The following is a 20,112-nucleotide window of genomic DNA, read 5'->3' as shown; positions in this document are numbered from 1 at the left end:
CCCCCCCCATAAACACATTTTCAGGCCCCACATTGGGTACCGCCTGTAGCTGCCTAGCAGCCATGGAGAACTGGTTCTACCTGAAAGGGGAACTGGAAATGAAAAAGGAACTGGAAAAAGGTTTGAGAGAAGGATGAAGCCAAGACAAAGATTCTGATTAAGGCTCAAAGTTTAATTTTCATCATTGTGTTTATATAAAAGTCCACAGATTCCATCCTTTGTTTCAGCTAGATTATGTTGCAAAACAAGCTCAGTGGGCAGTCAGCTCCTCAGAGCTCCTGTAGGAAATTGCAAATGCAGCAAGGCCAGATGACTCTAGCTAAGTTGTAAAGCCATTGTGGGTTTGTTTGGTTTACTCAAGGCTGGGGGAAGGGCTTATCCTCTGAAATCAAGAATCAACAAATGGGACCTCATAAAATTGCAAAGCTTCTGTGAGGCAAAGGACACTGTCAATAGGACAAAATGGGAACCAACTGATTGGGGGAAGATCTTTACCAATCCTATATCCAGTAGAGGGCTAATATCCAATATGTACAAAGAACTCAGGAAGTTAGACTTCAGAGAACCAAATGACCTATTAAAAATGGGCTATAGAGCTAAAGAAAGAATTCTCAACTGAGGAATACCAAATGGCTACGAAGTACCTAAAGAAATGTTCATCATCCTTAGTCATGAGGGAAATGCAAATCAAAACAACCCTGAGATACCACTTCACACTAGTCAGAATGACTAAGACCAACAACTCAGGTGACAGCAGATACTGGTAAGGATGTGGAAAAAGAAGAACACTCCTCCATTGCTGGTGGGAATGCAAGCTGGTACAACCACTTTGGAAATCAGTTTGGTGGTTCCTCAGGAAATTAGACATAGTACTACCTGAGAACCCAGCTACATCACTCCTGGGCATATAACCAAAAGATTCTCCAACATATAACAAGGACACATGCTCCACTGTGTTTATAGCAGCCTTATTTATTATAGCCAGAAGCTGGAAAAAAATCCAGATGTCCTTCAACAGAGGAATGGATATGGAAAATGTGGTACATTTACACAATGGAGTACTTACTATTCAGCTATTAAAAACAATGAATTTATGAAATTCTTAGGGAAATGGATGGATCTGGAGAATATCATCCTGAATGAGGTAACCCAATCACAAAACAACACACATCGTATGCACTCACTGATAAGTGGATATTAGCCCAAATGCTCAGAATACCCAAGACACAATTCACAGACCACATGAAGCTCAAGAAGAAGGAAGATCAAAGTATAGGTACTTCGGTCCTTCTTAGAAAAGGGAACAAAATACTCATGGGATCAAATACAGAGACAAAGTGTAGAACAGAGACTGAAGGAAAGGCCATCCAAAGACTACCCTACCTGGGGATCTATCTCATATAGTCACCAAACCTAGACACTATTGTGGATGCCAAGAAGTGCATACTGACAGGAGCCTGATATAGCTGTCTCCTGAGAGACTCTGCCAGAGCCTAACAAATACAGAGGCAGATGCTCACATCCAACCATTGGAGTGAACACAGGGTCCCCAGTGGTGTTCCCAATGGAGGAGCTAGAGAAAGGACTGAAGGAGCTGAGGGGGTTTGCAATCCCACAGGAAGAGCAGTAATATCAACCAACCAGACCCCACCCCCAAAAGTCCCTAGGGACTAAACAACCAACCAAGAAGTACACATGGGGAATGCATGGCTCCAGCTGCATATGTAGCAGAGGATAGCCTTGTTTTGCACCAATGGGAGGAGAGGCCCTTGGCCGTGTGAAGGCTCCATAGATGCCCCAGTGTTGGGGAAGTGAGGGTGGGGAAGTGGGAGTGGGTGGGTAGGTATGGGAACACTCTCATAGAAGCAGTGGAGGTGGAATGTGGTAGGGAGCTTGTGGGAGGAAACCAGGAAAGGGGATATTTGAAATGTAAATAAAGAAAATATTCAATAAAACAATTAAAAATGTTTTAGAAACAAAACAAACAAACAAAAAGAAGAAAAAAATTAGGTATCCACAGTACTTTAAACTGTGGCCAATGAGTTTCATTTACCCTGAAAACTCATTCCCATTCTCTAAAGACCTTAAATAGCCCTAGTTCACCCTGAATAAAGTGTTTGCATACAAGCCCACCCCAAATGAAGGTATACATGAAAGCTAAGATTATCTAAGAGAGCTGTTTCTTTGAAGATTGTCAGGGAATGCCTTTGTTTAAAAGAGTTGTAAAACTAAGATCCTCAGAGAAGGCCTTCTCTCTCCTCCCCCAGCACTCACTCACAGCTGGACCAGGATCCTTCAGACCCCATTCATTCTGGACTGTGCTTCAGTTCATCCTTCCAGCTTGGTGTACAGGAGGACCTGGTCATCCTGAGGGAGAAAAGAGAGGACATGTAACCACAGCTAGCCTCCTCAATGCATACTACAGCTGGCACCTACATGGCATCAAAAAATCCTTTGGTTCAAGCACACACACACACATACACACACACAAAAACTAGAGAGAGCCCCTACACCCAAGCAGCCACATGCCATCATTTGGCATGAGCCATAGTGCCCAAGACTCCACACTCTGAGGGCAGACATCCTATCTTTGTTTCTACTTTGTTTTCCATGGAAGCCATCCCAGAGATTCAGATACATTGAAAGGACATTGATACCCTCTGGCCAGGGCACTCTCTGGTGTTAACAGAAGGTCCCTAAATCTCAGTCTGAAATCTGCATGGGTATTGGCAAAGGCTCTCTATCTAAATTTTCCTTGAAACAAAACAAAACAACAACAAAAAATGGTCATACATTGGCATTTAAATATAATGTATGGTATCCAAATCTCTTTAAATCTGTGGAAAGTCTTAACATTTTGGATCTCTCTGATTCTGCTGAAGCCAAAAGGCTGCAGGAATGTTCCTGTTCCTATTAAACAAAAACATTTCTTTTCTTTTTCTTCTTCTTTTTTTTTATCATGGGTAGCTCTTTATCACATTTTTAAAAGCAAAACAACAATAACAAAACTTTAGGTTAGGGAAATATGTGCCCTTTTAAAATCTAATAGGATAATGTGCACACACACACACACACACACACACACACACACACACATACACAAGTCCTTCAAATACCACTATGTTTGACCAATATTTATGCTCTGATTCCTGGACCCAAATATCATCTTTTGTCTGAATTCAAGACACCTGAGAAGTAAAATTTCCCTTCCTTGATTTTCTGCCCAATTAGCAGCAATCCTACAATGTCTAGGACCACTTAAAATAGGACACACAGACAGTGCTGCATCATTTCAGACAGGCAGGTCTGAGGAGCAGGGCTCTAAAGACCAGGCTATCTAAGATCTCACAGCTCTTATACAATACAAGAAATCAAACCATATATCTACTCCTAACCCCCATCACTCCTTGGAGGAAATATTACACTAGCCCTACCTCTTTCTCTTCCCCTCAACCAATAACCTGGCTCTCCACAGTACTCCATTAAAAAAATAGACGAGCAACCACTGTCTTACACCCAAAAACCTGCCCTAAAATGTATAAAAAGCCATTCAATTCCATAGCTTCTTACCTACAACCCTCTACCATGCAACAGCTTTACAACCTATTCTATTCTATTCTATTCTATTCTATTCTATTCTATTCTATTCTATTCTATTCTATTCTATTCCAAAAACAAAACAAAACACCTCATAGCTAACACCCTGGCAAATTCCCCACCCTCCTCCACTCATAACACTGATACAGAACTGGAATCTCAGACTTTCTAAATCCATATTAACCCCATGAAAAATGAACAATTTAACTGGTTACCAAACCAAGACATATATTTAAAAGAACTCAGACAGGCAGGAAAGGAAGATGTCATTCATGCACCTTCAATAAAATCACTCCTACAGAACCAAGTTGACATCTTAAACACTTCCCAATATTGTGAGATGGTTAGGTTGATTCCATGACACACTTCAGTTTGACACACTTTAGGAGACTATGCCTATAAACTGGACAAGTCAGCTACTAGGAAAAGAAAAACGAAACAAACAAACAACCCCCCCAAACAACAACAAAAACAAAGCAAAACAACAGCAGAAAACCAGGCTTCAGGCAGCTAGTCGGAACCTGGCCTGAAGCAATGACAATGAGTCAACAACAGTTTCTAGCCCTATGCTCTGAAAGGGGTTGTGGAATTTCAGCAGAGATGGACCCAAAAGATTAAGAGATATAGATCACCTACCCTGGAATTCACCTAATGTCCTTTAAATTGGGCCTCTAAGCTCACTCCAGCATCTTTCTATGCTGGACTTCAGCATATTAAATCTGTTTTTGCATTTACATAGCACTTGAGTCTGGAATCATGGACCCTTACAATTGATGAGCTATTTGCCACTCCTCCCTGCTTGGTCCAATCTTTCCACAATCTGAAGTTTATTTTCAGGACTAATGCCTTCAACAAATCAGACAGAATCTGGACCAAGATGACGTTCCCTAGGGAACTGATAAACTTTTTAGCTTGAGACCCCTTCCATGGGAGCAGAACAGGCAACACAGCCAACAGATTATTATGAACTAGTGTGCCTCTGTCCAACCCAAGCTTGGGACAGAATCAGCCTTCCCTCTGCTCATAAGACTTTGCCCCTAGACTGCTCATTCTCTGACAAAAATCAGCAGAGGCCCTAGCTGATTTTATTCTTAGAACTATAAAAAGCTTAGAGAGAGAACTTCCTGACCCCGCAGCCAGAGTCCTCCTTCTTAAAAACATATGAGTATGACTTCTGAGTCCAGGTTTGCTTGCTAAGGTCTCAAAGATGAACACTATAATAGGTGGGTTGTGGCTATTCAAGATAGAGGAATATCCCGGACCCGCGGGATCTAGTTATTCCGTGGGTTTCGAGGGGAACTAGACCTGGAATAGAATGAGCGGGGGAAAAAAGAGAGGAAGGCCTTGCAAATCTTTTGTCAAAGCCTCGTTTATTAATGACCAGTGGCCAGTATATATACATTACAGAAAAAGAAAATGAGAAGGGGGTGAGGGGAATTCTCAGCAGATGACAAGAGTCACATAGGCGGGCGGGGGTTGCAGCAAGAGGCACAAGACTGAGGTTACATAGGCAAGTGACCGCTGCTTCAAGGTCAGCAGAGTCTGGTAGCTAGGTATGAAGCAGGCAGAAGAGCAGTAGAGCCCTCCCTGTTGAGGTATTTTGGTATTTCCTGTTAATTCTCTGGATCTTGCTGGAGGCAAGCACTGGGAGGTTCTGTCTTAGCTAAAGTCCTTGAGTGAGGGAAGCCCTTTCTAACTAATGTGGACTGTCCTAAGGAATGTGCTTGACCTCTATTGCTGGCTCTGAGGAAAAACCTGTCTAGCAAGGCAGAATCCTTGAGAGAAATTCCAAGCTAAGAACAGCTTGGTATTAAACTAGGATCCTGGTTCTCAAGCCTCTTGGCTCCAGAGTTGAGATTAGCAGCGGGTCAAGCCAGAGAGTGCTCAGAGTGCTTTTGGTTTCCAACAGAGGAACAACATCAATCATGCTAGGTTACATCCTTAACTCAGACTTAGCAGCAGCAATAAAAACAGAAAGGTTCTGCTTTAGATGTAGGGAACCAAGACACTGGAAAAACGAATACCCAGGAAAGACCCTCCCCATAAAGGATTCCAATTCACTTAAGATACTCTGTCCCTGATGTCACCATGGTTTCCATTGGAAAAGATATTGTCTCTCCAAGTATGATAAAAATGGAAAACAACTAAAGCCTTTACGACTTAAAAAGGGGAAGTCTTCAGTCCCAACAGTAAGAGGCAAAAATGCTCTCACAGAAGGTCTATGGGCATCCAGCATCTCAGAGGGTGCACACCCAAAAATAACTAACAAAATAGATAATAAAGTACTCAAATGCATCATTGACAATGGGGCAGACAAATCAATCATGAGGTAACAGGAGATCCCACAATATTAGAGCTAATCACAGGGCTTCAAATCATATGTGTAGGTGGAGCTCCCATGCCCTTATCTGCATGCCTACAAATGGGAAGACCCTGACGGAGCTACTGGTATCATATGTCCACTAGTAGGCAACCTCACTACCAATCTTCTAAGGGAGAGATACATTGCAAGCCCTGGATGTAGTGCTTACCACCTATCAGAAAAAGATTGCATCAGGATAAATGACCATATGTATAAAGAAAATGAAACCATAAAAATCCTTAAGCCCCCCTCCAAATTACACCAAATTCTAAGGGCCTTAGTTGAGTTTAATAGTCCATGCCTGAAAGGGATTTCAAATGAAGCCAACTGGATTGAAAAATGACCTCTATCAATGGAAAAAACTTGATCCCCTCACATAACAGGTAAAAGAGTCCCTTCTACTATAGCACATTCAACCCTACCACAGTTTGTGAAACACCCCTGTGTTTACTACAAAACTAAAACTAAAACAAAACAAAACAACAGCAACAACAAAACCAAGGGCAATAGAGACTAGTTTAAGATTTAAGGACAATTAATCTGTAACCATAATACTACTTCTTATAAAACAACATCTCTTTGAAGGACATCCATGACCTGATGGCTGCCGCCCAAGCCCTGTGCCCTCCACTCACTTCCCTTTTTTCTATTTTTATGGCTGTTTTTGTTATTCTTCATTCTAACTCTGCTACTGCCCACCTTCTTCCTAACCATCCCTGTACTGGAGGTTCTTTTCTAGGGAGACATACAACAGACCCAACAAAATCATGGGAACCCAGGACTGCCTACTTGAAGGGTACTGTACCAGGATTGAGATTCCTCCTGCATTCCTAGTTCCTCCTAGTCCCTGCATTTGATTTTCCTACTGCAACATGGGTGACTCTCTCCAGGACTCCACTATATACAAAGATTGCAAATATTGTAAATGCTGAATGAAATCCTCCAGTCATGATATCACCATACTCACCAAAATTCATTTTCAATTTTCCATTGATGATCCCTGACATAAACAATCATGAATGGAAGTTGTGGCTAGGCTATATTGTAATGGATCTGCTAAATATGTAGTAGCTGAACTTCTGCCATCTTGTCCCTGCCTCTGAATCTGTGTTTGCCCACATTAACATTCTTCAGCAGGAAAATCAAACTCAAAATGAGACCCAAACTACACTCTCCTGGCTACATTCAATTTACAGGCAATCTCCTTTCTCTAACCACTTACTCCATTGGTTTTTCTACACTTTCTTTTCCCAGCTGCTATTGGCTGATGTCTCATTAACATCTTGCTTCATGAACCCCATGGGTCCTTACCGCACATGGAATTGAAAGACATTCTTCATTTGGAACCTACTCTGTCCCCTTTCCCTTGTACAACCCCCCTCAAGATCCCATCCTGCATGTTTCCATAACATCACTCTCACCAAGCCAATATGTGCTAAGTTCCTGAAGAATTCCTTCTCCCAGTTCTTCTCTGGGGTAGCAACATACTGATTCCTGCATTAAACCTCTTTCCAAGGCTTCTGCACCACTGTAATGATTTTTTCCTGGATTTATCTCTATGAGACTGAGGAAGTCAACTTGCAGCTGGGAGGAGTTGGAGGAGAACAAAAGAAAAAAGAAATTTCTATCCCCCGGCTTACAGGACGTGGTTTTGCATTCTAGTTGGGTGCTGCAGGAGCCATTGGAACAGCCTTTTGTTCAGACATATCATGTGACCATCAACTTCCAGGACAAGATTGACCAGGCAATGGATTCCTCTACACTCCTGAGTCCTTTCAATGGCAGATAAAGTCCTAGAAGAGCTTACTCTCCAAAACTGGAGAGCTCTCAACTTGATTACTATTGAATGAGGCAGGACTTCCATTATGTTGGGGGAGAAATGCTGTTTCTATGGTAAAGAATTTGGGATGAGGGAACAAGACACACAAATCCTCAAAGATATCCTAAGGAATCTCTGAGTACACTAGGTGCCAGTTACCCTAACCCCATGATACTCAAACTCGTTTGTGGATTGGCTTCCCGCCATTGGCTCCAACATGGCCATAGAAGCCCTACTTCTCCTGGCATTCTTCTTCATCCTATTTGTATAATGGTAGATATTTAGCATTACAAAAATGAGTGCCACAACTCCCATTCATCATTAATCCCAAATTATTCTCAACATAGAGGCTGAAGTGTCCTATGACACCTCTCTAGGAGTAGATGTTGGGAAACCCTGCTAATTAAGGTCACAGTCTACCATGATTGGATAGCTCCTCTGAGCTGGGTGCAAAATGGATGACTCCCTTTACCAGCACAGACTCCCCTTCTCTGATCTTGTCTGGGGTACCAGACACCCAACACCTTCTACCTGAAGAAAGTCAACTAATCCTTGGCAGACCTAGAAATTCAACTTCTTTTTTTCCTGATAAGAACTCATACAGAAAGTACCTGTGATGCTTGGAATGTCTCTCCATACATATTAGGCATTCACAGTACTTTAAAGTCTAGCCAATGATTTTCATTTTACTCTGAAAACTCATTCCCATTCATTGAAGACCTTATATTACCCTAGCTCACCCCAAATAAAGTATATGCATATAAACTCATTCAAAATAAATGTAGGCACACAATCTAAGATCATTTAAGAGAGCTGTTTCCTTAAAGATTGTCAGAGAAGGACTTTGTCTAAAAGAGCTGTAACACTAAGATCCTCAGAGAATATCTTCTCTCTCCTCCCGCAGGGTTCACTCCCAGCCAGACCAGTATTCTTCAGGCCCCATTGATTCTGGACTCTACTTCCAGCTTGGTGTACATCAGGACCTGTACACCCTGAGGGAGAAAACAGAGGACATGGAACTGTCCCTTGACATGCATATCACATATCAGAAGCCAATTCTTATTAACCATATCAAGGGTGTGGTGATAGGCATAATCTCAGGTTGAAGTAGAAGGACTTGAGGTCTGTGACTTTGTATTGGAGAAAACTAAGTGATCTTCATCACCCATTTTTCTGAACCCAATAGTTTTTAAAGCAAACAGTTGAGGTATGTGATTGGCTCATCTCATTCTATTTCAGATTTTGTATGTGTATGTTTTCATATTCTTTTAACTGTTGAATCCAAGTCTAATTGACATTTTTTTCATAGAGGAAGTAGGAGTTGGGAGTTCCATTCTTTTCCCTCAAAGGAGATTTCATTGTAAAGTGTTACAAATTTTTAGTGACATATATGTTTGAAAATTTTCTGGATGCTTAACAGAAATGATTATTAAAGAATTTAAATAAAATTACCTCCTTGGGGAGCACTTTCAAGAACCTTAAAGTTTAAAAAAAAATTGGCTGATCATGTAAGCCATTTTGCATAAATTTCCATGTTTTTAATCCCTCCCACAAAAGTAACTGTACCACTACCATGGTCTTTGGGATACTATCAATGCAGTAGCATAAACTTGGAGGCAAGCATACAACATGGAATGTATAGTGAACATTTCATATTTTTAACATAATAGAATCTCATAAGTTGAACATTTTTTTTCTTTTTATAAGTTGAATATTTTAATGACATTTATTTTTATAATGACTGTATGTAGGTTGCATTCAGTTGTAATTTTACTCTCATGGTAATTATGTTTATATATGTACTTTTAAAAACTTAGTTTATGTTAGAAATTCTTTTCATAATCTAAAAAATTAGAAAAACAAATTCATAACAATTCCTTCAAAACTGACCTTTGTGGAGTGACTCATACTTTTTCTGATATTCTCGTATTAGTCAAGATTCCCCAATATAGAAATATTTTGATTCACATTGGTTTACTATTTTCCCAGGCACACATATTTTCATCATGTCTGACATCAGAAGCTCACCGTCTAAAAAACATGCAATTCTATTCTCATATATCAATCTTTCTTTACAACATTGTTCTTTAAAACTTAAGGCTTACAAATCACCTTCTGAGGGCTTGATGAATGATTCAGAGTATTTGAATTCTTGGAAAAGACCTCAGTATATTTTTCAGCACTCACATGATAGATCATAGCTATCCAGGACTCTAACCCCATGGCATCTGACACCTTTGTTTGAATGCTACCACTTGGGCTTGCACATGGCACACATACATATGTGAAATCCCACAGACATAAAATAAATAATAAATATTTTAAAATAAGAAGTGTCTGATTATATGATTTTAAAAAATAATTTTCTGTTGGAGGAATGTCTTTATGCACAGTCTACAGATTATTCTTGTGTTATTCAAATGCTGATTTCTGAACTGGCAGAGATCTGATTAGAGGCCATATTTTGGTATTATTAAAGATCTCCTGCCTTAGTATTTTATAAAGTGTTCCTTATCACCTTCTGATTGGTTAAATTATAAATCTATGGTCAATGGGAAAATTCAGAATAGTAAGGTGAGACTTCTGGAGAGAGAGAAACTCTGAGGAGGGAGTCAGGTGCAGGAGATTCAGCCAGCCCGACATGGAGGAAGAAGCAGGCCAGGAAGAAGGAGCAGTGTCTAACCAGCCATACAGCAGAATATGAATTAGTAAAAATGAGATAATCGTGTTATGAGCTAGTGAGAAACAATTGCTAGCTAAAAAGGCCAAAAGCTTATAAATAAATACAGTATCTGTGTCATTATTTGGGAACTGGGGCTGAATATAGAAATGCACCTGGTTACAACTTTGCCTCCATTTCTGATCATTTCAAATCTAAAATTATATGGAAACATGGGGAAAAAAATTCTACCATCCTACATTACATTTCCCCAATGTTGGTCATTAACCTTCAGTGCATGAAAAACAAAACTTCTAATAACACCCTGAATTCTATGTGGTCTTAAATACAAGCAAATTATAGAGTGCCCAATGTCACCAATCACTTCAGCATTCTTCACAACTGTTCATTTTCTCAGAAATAGTTTGGTTCTTCATTCTTCATTCAGAATGATGACATAATAGCAAACTAAGGTAGATTAAGTTGTGTCTATACAACAGATTAATGAATAATGAATGATAACCTGACCTCCTGAAGTCTCATAATAACCACAATAACATACTTCCCAGAGTGTGAACTTATCTAGCACTGCACATTCTAAATCAGCTGTTCTCACCCTGTGGGTGGTGAGCCTTTTGGAAGTCTAATGACACTTTCATAGAGATCATATATCAGATATCCTGCATATCAACTTCTTACATTATAATTAATAACAGTAACAAATTACAATTATGAAGTAGCAACAAAATAATTTTATGTTTGGAGATCACCACAACATGAGTGACTGTATTAAAGGACCTCAGTATTAAAATGGTTGAGGATATAAATTGAAACAATCGACAGCAATTGGATTTAAGATTATATTCCAGTGATTGTTAGGAAATATGCATACATCATGGATCAGGTGTGAAGGGATTATATTAAATATAGTATATATATTGTATATTTTAGAGTACTCATATTATACAAGAAAAGTTGGTTCTTGATATACTTAAGTACTGAAAGGCTGAAAACCCTTAATAAAGTGTCTGAAGAACAGAAAGGGGCAGAGTGCTGGGAAGCATGCACTCATGGCCACATTGGCATTGACCAGCCATGTGTCTATTTCAGCTTGGAAAGACAAATACATCAATAAAGTGACAGAGATTCCATAAAGGACCACAAAGCTGCAAACTAGAGTAAGAATTCTTTGTGTGGCTTTGATTTCAGGGAACGACTTAGTAGACAGGGAACTGTGGATATGTTGGACCTTCTGCTTATGCTTGAACAAGATCAATACTATGGAGCCACTGGCCCACATCATGAGTCCCAAACATATGGCATCACCGAAGGACAATAGGATCAGATATATTATACAAGACTGTTTGGAAGATTTTACTACTAAACAGTATATAAATTGTCTAAATTCAGTAAGATTTCCTTTATCGCTCATGTCAGTCACTATCATGATAATGAAGATATTTACAAGTAGAGACAGAGACCAGCAGAGGCCCAGCAAAGGACCAATGAACTTGGAGACTTTGAACTTGAGCCATACCCACTTGGAATTAAGGGGGCTGATAGTGATTGCCTGAAAGACACTCAAGAGGAATGTGGAGCCAAGGGACACTCCCCTGCCAACTCTATGCAAATAAAAGAGAAGTTTACATGATGCATCATCTAGAAAATATGTATGACCAAAAGCAGCCATTGTCTGAGGAATTCCTTTGGAGAGAATAACCATGATATTGGCAAAGGTCAAATGTTTCACAATCAGGTCTATGGGCTTTGTCCCGATCCCTGTGAAGTCAATGATGATAAAACAACAAATCAAGGCTGAGTTCCCCAGCATTCCTAGTACAGTCTGGGACAAGAAGAGGATCCTCACAGCTAGGGCTCCAGGTGTCATTCTCTCACTATATGATGACTGTTACATGTCTTGTTGATTAAAAACATATCTATGGCTCAATACATTCCCAGTTGTTTCCAGTGTCACCACTCACAGCATATACAAACTTACCACTGCTCTTACTAGGTGTCAATACTTTCCAGAGGGTTCTACAAATGTTGTATGATTTCTAGCTCACAGCAACCCTATGTGTGTGATTCTAATGGCGAGACAAACTTTTATGGCAATGTTAGTGGTCAAACAGATTTCCTAGGACCCACCACTGACAAATGACAGATGGAACTCAACCAATTCCACCTTTGAAAGAAAATATTCTCAAGTTTGTGTGCAGTAAATTTGTTCTTGTAAGTTCTCCACATCTTAATTTAAAAAAATATAAGGCCCAGTGCCACTATGGGCTCTATTTTACAGATTCCTGTATATTTTTGAACTATAGCATTAAGTCATAAAACATGCTATTGGCATAAAAATAGTGATTATGGTAATTACATATAAGACATCAATTTATATAAGCATGAAATTAATAATTTCAAAGGTTCTTTCATTATTGAGATGGTCATGAGCATTTTTTCATTTACTGTGTTATGGTAACATTAACATCAAGTCTATAGTCAATATTCTGTCACAGTTGTCTAAACACATAGACATGGGAAATAATATTTTGTGTACCTATAAGTTCAGTATATGATACTTTCTATGAAACAGAAAGTATAAGTGGTATATGGATACATTGGTCCATAGGAGAAGATGAAGATCAAGGGCATTATCTGCAAGGAAGAAACCAGAGTTGCAGAGACATGAATATTCAGTTTTGACCAAGTGAGTGTAAAATATTCAAGTCAGAGAAACCTCATTTAGAAGGAATTAGAATTTAAAGTTTCTGATTTTTCCACACTTTTATGCACATAAATGTAATGTTCAATTGTTATTACCATTCGTGCTTTTTAAAAATGAAAAAATAGACTCCTGTCACTGTGCCACCTAGTACCAGTGATTCCAAAAGCAAACTACCAACTGCTGCCTTGACACTGAGTTAAAGAGCCAACCTGAAGTTAGGCAAGGGTCTCTAAGATCATCAGATTCTGAATCCTGGTGCTTGAGATACCACAGGTATTATATCTTACTGATTATGCCTGATATTTGGCCAAAGATATGGTTTTGTTTGTGTTTGTGTAAGTGTGTGTGTGTGTGTGTGTGTGTGTGTGTGTGTGCAAACATGTGTGCATGTGTGTATGTACATTAAACACAGTAATAAAGCATTTTAGGCAAAACAACCTAGTTGTCCTTTGTTACTAGGAATCCTACACCAAGTCCATCTTGCCAAAGATTATCAGAGAAGGGAGACTGAGCACAGGGATCTCTGTCCTGCAAGGTCCCTCTACCTTGAATGCTCAGATTCAGAGATCCACAGCTGTTAGCGTTCAGAATGTGCAGCCTTCAGTTCCTGTGAGAGAAAGACAAGCTCAGAGAGAGCTACACTCAAGCAGCAGGCTTCTGCAGGACTGAGGGAAGACATTAAGACTTACCTTTGAAAGCAGACTTCTGTCTGATGGAAGATGCTGGATGGAGCTGAAGTAGCCAGAGGGATAGACAGTGTCTCCATACACTCGCACTCACAGGATGACATGTTGATATGCTGAGACCCCGTATCTCCAGAGGTCAAGATGATGTCACAGGAGGTATCCTTGACACTGTATGCCTAGGGAGTTGATATCACCCTTGAATACTTCTCATAACAAACTACAAGAAAGTTTCAGTTGTGTTTGAAATGCCGAGGGACATGCTTAACAATTGGTCTACATCCTGCTCTCCTAGGGTGTTAGTACACAAAGGGAATCCACAATACTCAATCAGAGGGATGAATTCAAAGGGAGAGTAAGATATGATGAAAATGAAAGCTGTGTTTGGATTTTAGAGGTCTCTTGGAGCCAGTGTCTTTAAATCTAACTTAACATACAAACAGAAAATGATCAGACCACATGCATGCAGAAAACTATGAGCCATTTTTTAAAGAGTGTATCACATGATCTGTAGCAATGTCTTAATAGTGACAAACATATATTAACTAATGAGACTTTCCCTAAAACGTCTCAAAACATAGGAATTATGTTATTCTAATCTAGGTATGGAGAAAGTTAAGTGTGCAGTATGAAGTTAAAAATACTACATAGCTAATCTTGCTTTTAATTAACATACCTGATTCTGTAATATAATAATTATAAATCACACATACCAAACACATTCCTTTTGTAATACTGAGATTCTACAACTCCCTCTTCAGTCTATGAGGGTCTGTTTACCCAGAAGATAGAGGAAAAATCCTGTCAATAACAAGCTCTTAGGAAGTAATGCCAGATTGTTCTCAATGCAATTGTGATATTTTCCTCTTAGCCTTTAGTTACTTGGATAAGGGTGTGTCCATTTTATTAAGTTACTAAGGAACATCATTCTATTTAATTGATTTCTCATATTGGATTTTCTTGTTGCTGTTATTTATAGTTTACTGACTTTATTCTGGAGTTTGATTATTACTTCCAATACTTCCAAACTTCTTAGATGTGATTTTTCTCCCCCCCCCCCCAAGCTTTAAGTTATTTTGTTAAGTTGCAAGTATGAGGTCTCTCCAGTTATTTTTGAATGTGAGCATTTAGTGCTATGAACTTGTCTCTTAAAATTACCTGTATTGTGTCTCATTTGTTTGGATATACTGTATATTCCATTTCACTCAATTCTTCATTGTCTTTAATTTCTAATTTTTGTCTTGAAGTGTTTTTCATTCGGTTGTGACTTGTTCAATTTCCATGAGTTTGCAAGCTATCTGTTGGTTCTGCTATTGTGGCTATCCCACTTTAATCCATAGTAGTGCAGTAGAATGCAGAGTATTGTTTTAATTTTCCTGTTCATTTTGAGTCTTGCTATTGGTCTGAATGTGAGGTCATTTTTGGACAAGAAGCTATATTCTTTTGTGAGTTAAATGTTCTCAAAATATCTGTTAGGTTCATCTGATTTATAATGTCAGTGATCTCTTTTTTAGTTTTCATCTGGATGACATGTCTATTATCAAGAGTGGGTATTCCAGTCTTATACTATCAGTGTGTAAAGGTCATTGTGTGATTTAAGCTGTACTAGTATTTATTTTACTAACCTTGGTGCCCTTGTGTTTGTTGTATTGATGTTAAGAATTGCAACTTTCTCTTGGTGGATTTTTCCTTTAATGAATATGTAGTATCCTTCCCTATCTCTTTTTTTCAAGTCTATTTTATTAGAATTTACAATGGTAATAATAGCTTGCTTCTTAGGCCTGTTTTCTTAGAATATTTTTTCCACATTTTAGCCTGAGCAGATATAAACTCTTGAAGTTAAGATGTGTGTCTTATGTTTGGCAGAAGGGTGGACGTACTTTTTACATACATTTTCTTGGCCTGTGTCTTTTTATTGGAGAGTTAGGACAATTGATCTTGAGAGAAAGAGAGAGCAACTAGCAGTATTGTTGTGGTGGGTTTGTGTTTCTCTTCTTTTGATTTGCTGGTCTAGGACTATGTTTTGTTATTTTTGTTGTTTTTGGTTTTCTCGGTTCTAAACAAACTCTTTAGGATAGATTTTCCTTATAGCACCTTCTGTAATGATGGATTAGTAGACAGATATTGCTAAAATTCGGTGTTATCTTATAATTTTCTTCAGCCCATCATTACTACAATTTTTCCTGAGTATAATAGTCAGGACTCATATATATCTTCTCTTAGAGTCTGCAACACATTTATCCAGACTCTTCAGGCTTCTAGAGTCTCCTTTTAGAAATCAGGTGTTATTCTAATAGATCAGTGTTTCTTACTTGAACTCTTCCCCTTGCTGCTTTTAATACTTTTTTTCTAATACTCTATGTTTAGTAATTCCAATGCTATGCTGTCAGTGGTCTTTCTTTTCTGTTCCTGTCTTTTTGGTGTTCTGCTTATGACTTAATAGACATCTCCTTCTTTAGATTAGGGAAACTTCCTTCTATGGCTTTATTGAAAATATTTCCTTGTTTATGACCAGTGTTTATTGATCTTCCTGTACTCCTCTTATGTTTATATTTGCTCTTTACATAGTGACTGAGATTTCCTGGGTGTTTTTGTGCAAGGAGTTTTTTAGATTTAACATTTTCTTTGACTAATGTATCAATTTCTTCTATTATATCATCAATGCTTGATACCCTATTCCATATTTTATATTCTGTTGATCCATTGGCTCTGAGGTTTCAAAGTTCCTAATTTTTTCATTTATAGATTTACCTTAGTTAGTTAGTGTTTTCTTTACTGATTCTACTTGCATTTTTTCTGCCTCTGTTTTATTCATTACCCTCCAATGTTTGTGTTTGTATATATTTTCTTAAGAGATTTATGTATTTTCTATTTAAGGATCTTTTTCATAGTAATAAATGCTATTGTAACATCTTTTTCGTGTGTTTTAACTATACTGGAATGCCCAGAGCCTGCTATACTATGGTTGCTGAGTTCTAGTAAAGAGATCTTTTTCTGACTTTTATTTATTGTGCTTTTGTGCAAGTATTACATATCTGGGTTTAGGGACATTATAATTGTAGGCACTGTGGTCTTTTCTTGTCTGTTTTTCATGCTTGTTTTGTTCCTTAGTTTTTGTTTCCGCTCTGGTTCTTAGGAGAGTGTGGTTGCTGCATGTTGCCTTGTAGAAAAATTCTTCTGGGATAGTTATAAACATAGTGGCTTCAGGTTAAAATCTGTTTCTATGCATTAGGATTTGACTCTTAGAAATAGGTATGGGCTATGTAAGGAGAAGGTCTGGAGAGTGTCCATACCAGGTGGCATTATGTTCTTAATCCCCTGGGAATGGGGCCAGAGAGTGAGTAGAGGCAGCAGCATGTGGTCTACATCAGACCTGGGGATGAGACAAGGTGATTTGACTTGGGAGAAGGAAGGTAGAGGTGAAGATCAGAACTTACCCTTCTTGTTTCTCTGGCTGAAGTGGCTTGAAATTTTCACATGGAATGTCATTTGAAGTTGGAGGCTGGGGTAGAACAATGAATGGCCTGAGTGAGGAAATATTTAGGTAGAGATAGTCTGTGTGATCCACTGGTGATTGAGGCTGCAGAGGATTGTGTGTGGGGATGGAGAGAATAGGGGCATCAGTAATGGTCTGATGTGGGGCTGGGGTAGGGATGAATTAGATTTGGATAGTTGAAGATCTGCAGTTAGTTCCAGTGGTCTTTGTGTTGCCAGAGAATACCAGTTAATTATGATCATAAGTCAAAAACTGTGAAAAATGCTATCTAAAAAATGTGAAATAAATACAGTAAATAAAACTAAAACCACTAGATGAAAATACAGGCAATATTCTTTAAGACATTAGGGTAAACTAGAAATTTCTGAACAGAATTTCAATGGCACAGAAAAAAGATAGCCCCAGATATCAACAGATGGAATTAAAATGTATCTGCAAAACAATCAAACTATCAGCACAGTACACTATCCCCAGAATAGGAGAAAATATTTATCAACTATTCTTTAAACAAATCCAATATCCTGAATTTACAAGGCACTGAAGAAACTACATGGCAAAGATCAAAATGGCTAATTATGAGTGAGCTAGTGAATTAAATAGTTTTTCAAAACATTCAATATTGTTATCATTATGTAATTGAAAACTAAAACAACATTGTGATATTACTTCACCCCAAACACTATGTTGTTACCATGATATTTGAAAAGAAATGTTGGGGAAGATGTGGGAAAGAGGAAAACTTATTTACTGTTGTTCAGGGTTCAAATTAATACACCCATTATGGAAATCACTCTGGAAGTTCCTAACAAGATTAAAACTAGTACTGCCATATAAACCATCTGTTCAACTCCAGGCATATACTCAGAGAACTCCATATCTTAGCAGAAATGTATTTGCACATCTGTGTTTACTGCCATTTACTAGACCAAGAAAATGAAACATAGGCATATAAAAACAAATGAGTCAATACTTCATAGTGGAATCATATATAAAGTAGAATATTATTCACTTTTATTTAAAATGAAAGCATAATGTCTGCAGGAAAACTGCGCACTTAAAATGTATTCTACTAAGTATGGTCATTCAAAATCAGAAACAAACAAATCTCCTGCACATTGAACCTCATATGAAGATCCTGGATTATAATGTATACATTATTTATATATATGATGTGAATATAAGGTCACTATAATATTTGCAAAGAAAATGTAAAAAGAGGACAAAATCAGGGCAATTTTAGCATGAAATGGGATAGAAAGATAATTGTTTTTCTACTTTCAAAACTGTCAGTTTTTTTTTCATTCTCATTGGAGTGCATAAGGGTATAAAATGTAATTGAAAATAAAAGTATAAAAATCTAAACAAAGTTTGATAGCTGTAGAAGTAAGACTTAACTGGATAAAAGTTCATTGAAATATATAGAGTTTTGGATTGGTCAAGTGTTTCTTTGAATATTTACTTTAATCCATCAGTATGATGCCTTTACTTAGAAGTTCACAACATGATTTTTTTTTTTTTTGGAAAGAAACATTCACCATGACAGGGCTGACTTTATCTAACAGATACAGAGAAGGTTCAAAATATACTTGCCAAAACTTTATTTTATGACATGGGTGGGTTCAGAGCAAAACCACATATCTCAGTAGAAAACACCTTTGATAAAACTCAGCATATCTTAATAATAAGATATAGCCTCATAGAAAGCCTAGGAACAAAGGGATTGTAACTAGACATATTAAAGGCTAAATATGACAAATATTCATCCAACAAAATATTAATAGGGCAAAATTCAAAGCATTGTCATTATGATCAGAAAGAATATGAGACTACCTACACTCTCTAATGCTAGTAATCAATACAGTTTTTGGAGTAAAACAAAAAAGTAAATGAAATAAGGCAAGAGACTGAAGTAAAGAGATCCATATAGAAAATGAAGTTAAAGTATTTCTATTTGTAGATAGTGTGAAAAATATAGAATAATATGATTCAATACACGAGACATCCCCCAATGTAAGCACCAAAAATCTGTTAGGAATGTTAAGCTTTCACCAAAGTATTTAACGAACTAACACACAAAACAGTAGCCATGTCACACACTAATGACAAGTGTGTGTGTGTGTGAGAGAGAGAGAGAGAGAGAGACAGAGACAGAGAGACAGACAGAGAGAGAGAGAGGCAGAGAGAGAGAGAGGCAGAGAGAGAGAGAGGCAGAGAGAGAGAGAGAGAGAGAGAGAGAGAGAGAGAGAGAGAGAGAGAGAGAGAGAGAGAGAGAGAGAGAGAGAGATTTGGAAATCGTAAGAATAAGTGGTAGAGATCATCTAATGTATCCCATGCTGGTTTCCAACTAGCTATGTAGCCAAGTGCAGACTGTGAAGTTTTGTCTATGGTAAAGCAAGAGCCGACAGGACTCTTTGTGGGTTAAGAAAAATGACCAATGACAACACAAAGGAAAGTATAGAGTAAACTGAAGAGTTTGAGTGTATGATATGAACACAGTGAACAGATCTCTGATTTGGAGGAATACAAAAGTCTAGAAACAGTAGACTCAGCAGTCACAGGTATTCATGTAGTTCCAAGGATCTGCACAGAGTTAGGACTCAATATCTATACAAGCAAGACTGTCTGCCTTCATTGACCACCTTCAATTATGTCTTTAGTTCTCTAGAGGTTTTATAATCTCTCTGAGTAATGTCACAACTGAGGTATAACTTCAAAACAAAAGTTTGAGAATACATTTAATATCTGATTCAGTAGATGGGTTCTGGGAGTGC

At 38.2% G+C, this 20,112-nt stretch overlaps 1 protein-coding gene across 1 annotated transcript; it reads right to left on the bottom strand.

Annotated features, from left to right (window-relative positions):
- Positions 1 to 11,428: 11,428 nt before the first annotated feature.
- LOC116100313 (vomeronasal type-1 receptor 4-like) lies at positions 11,429 to 12,325 on the bottom strand. The gene has a single exon (XM_031384130.1). The coding sequence runs from the start codon at positions 12,323 to 12,325 to the stop codon at positions 11,429 to 11,431; it is 897 nt and encodes a 298-aa protein (XP_031239990.1).
- Between the last annotated feature and the right edge of the window lie 7,787 nt (positions 12,326 to 20,112).

This window comes from Mastomys coucha, unplaced genomic scaffold (genome assembly GCF_008632895.1).
Source record: "Mastomys coucha isolate ucsf_1 unplaced genomic scaffold, UCSF_Mcou_1 pScaffold21, whole genome shotgun sequence".
Taxonomy (NCBI): domain Eukaryota; kingdom Metazoa; phylum Chordata; class Mammalia; order Rodentia; family Muridae; genus Mastomys; species Mastomys coucha.
This window is presented reverse-complemented; position numbering and strand designations above follow the sequence as displayed.

Bases quoted from the DNA above. Each gene is read 5' to 3' on its own strand.
- LOC116100313 (XM_031384130.1), bottom strand. From the start codon at position 12,325: ATGACACCTGGAGCCCTAGCTGTGAGGATCCTCTTCTTGTCCCAGACT.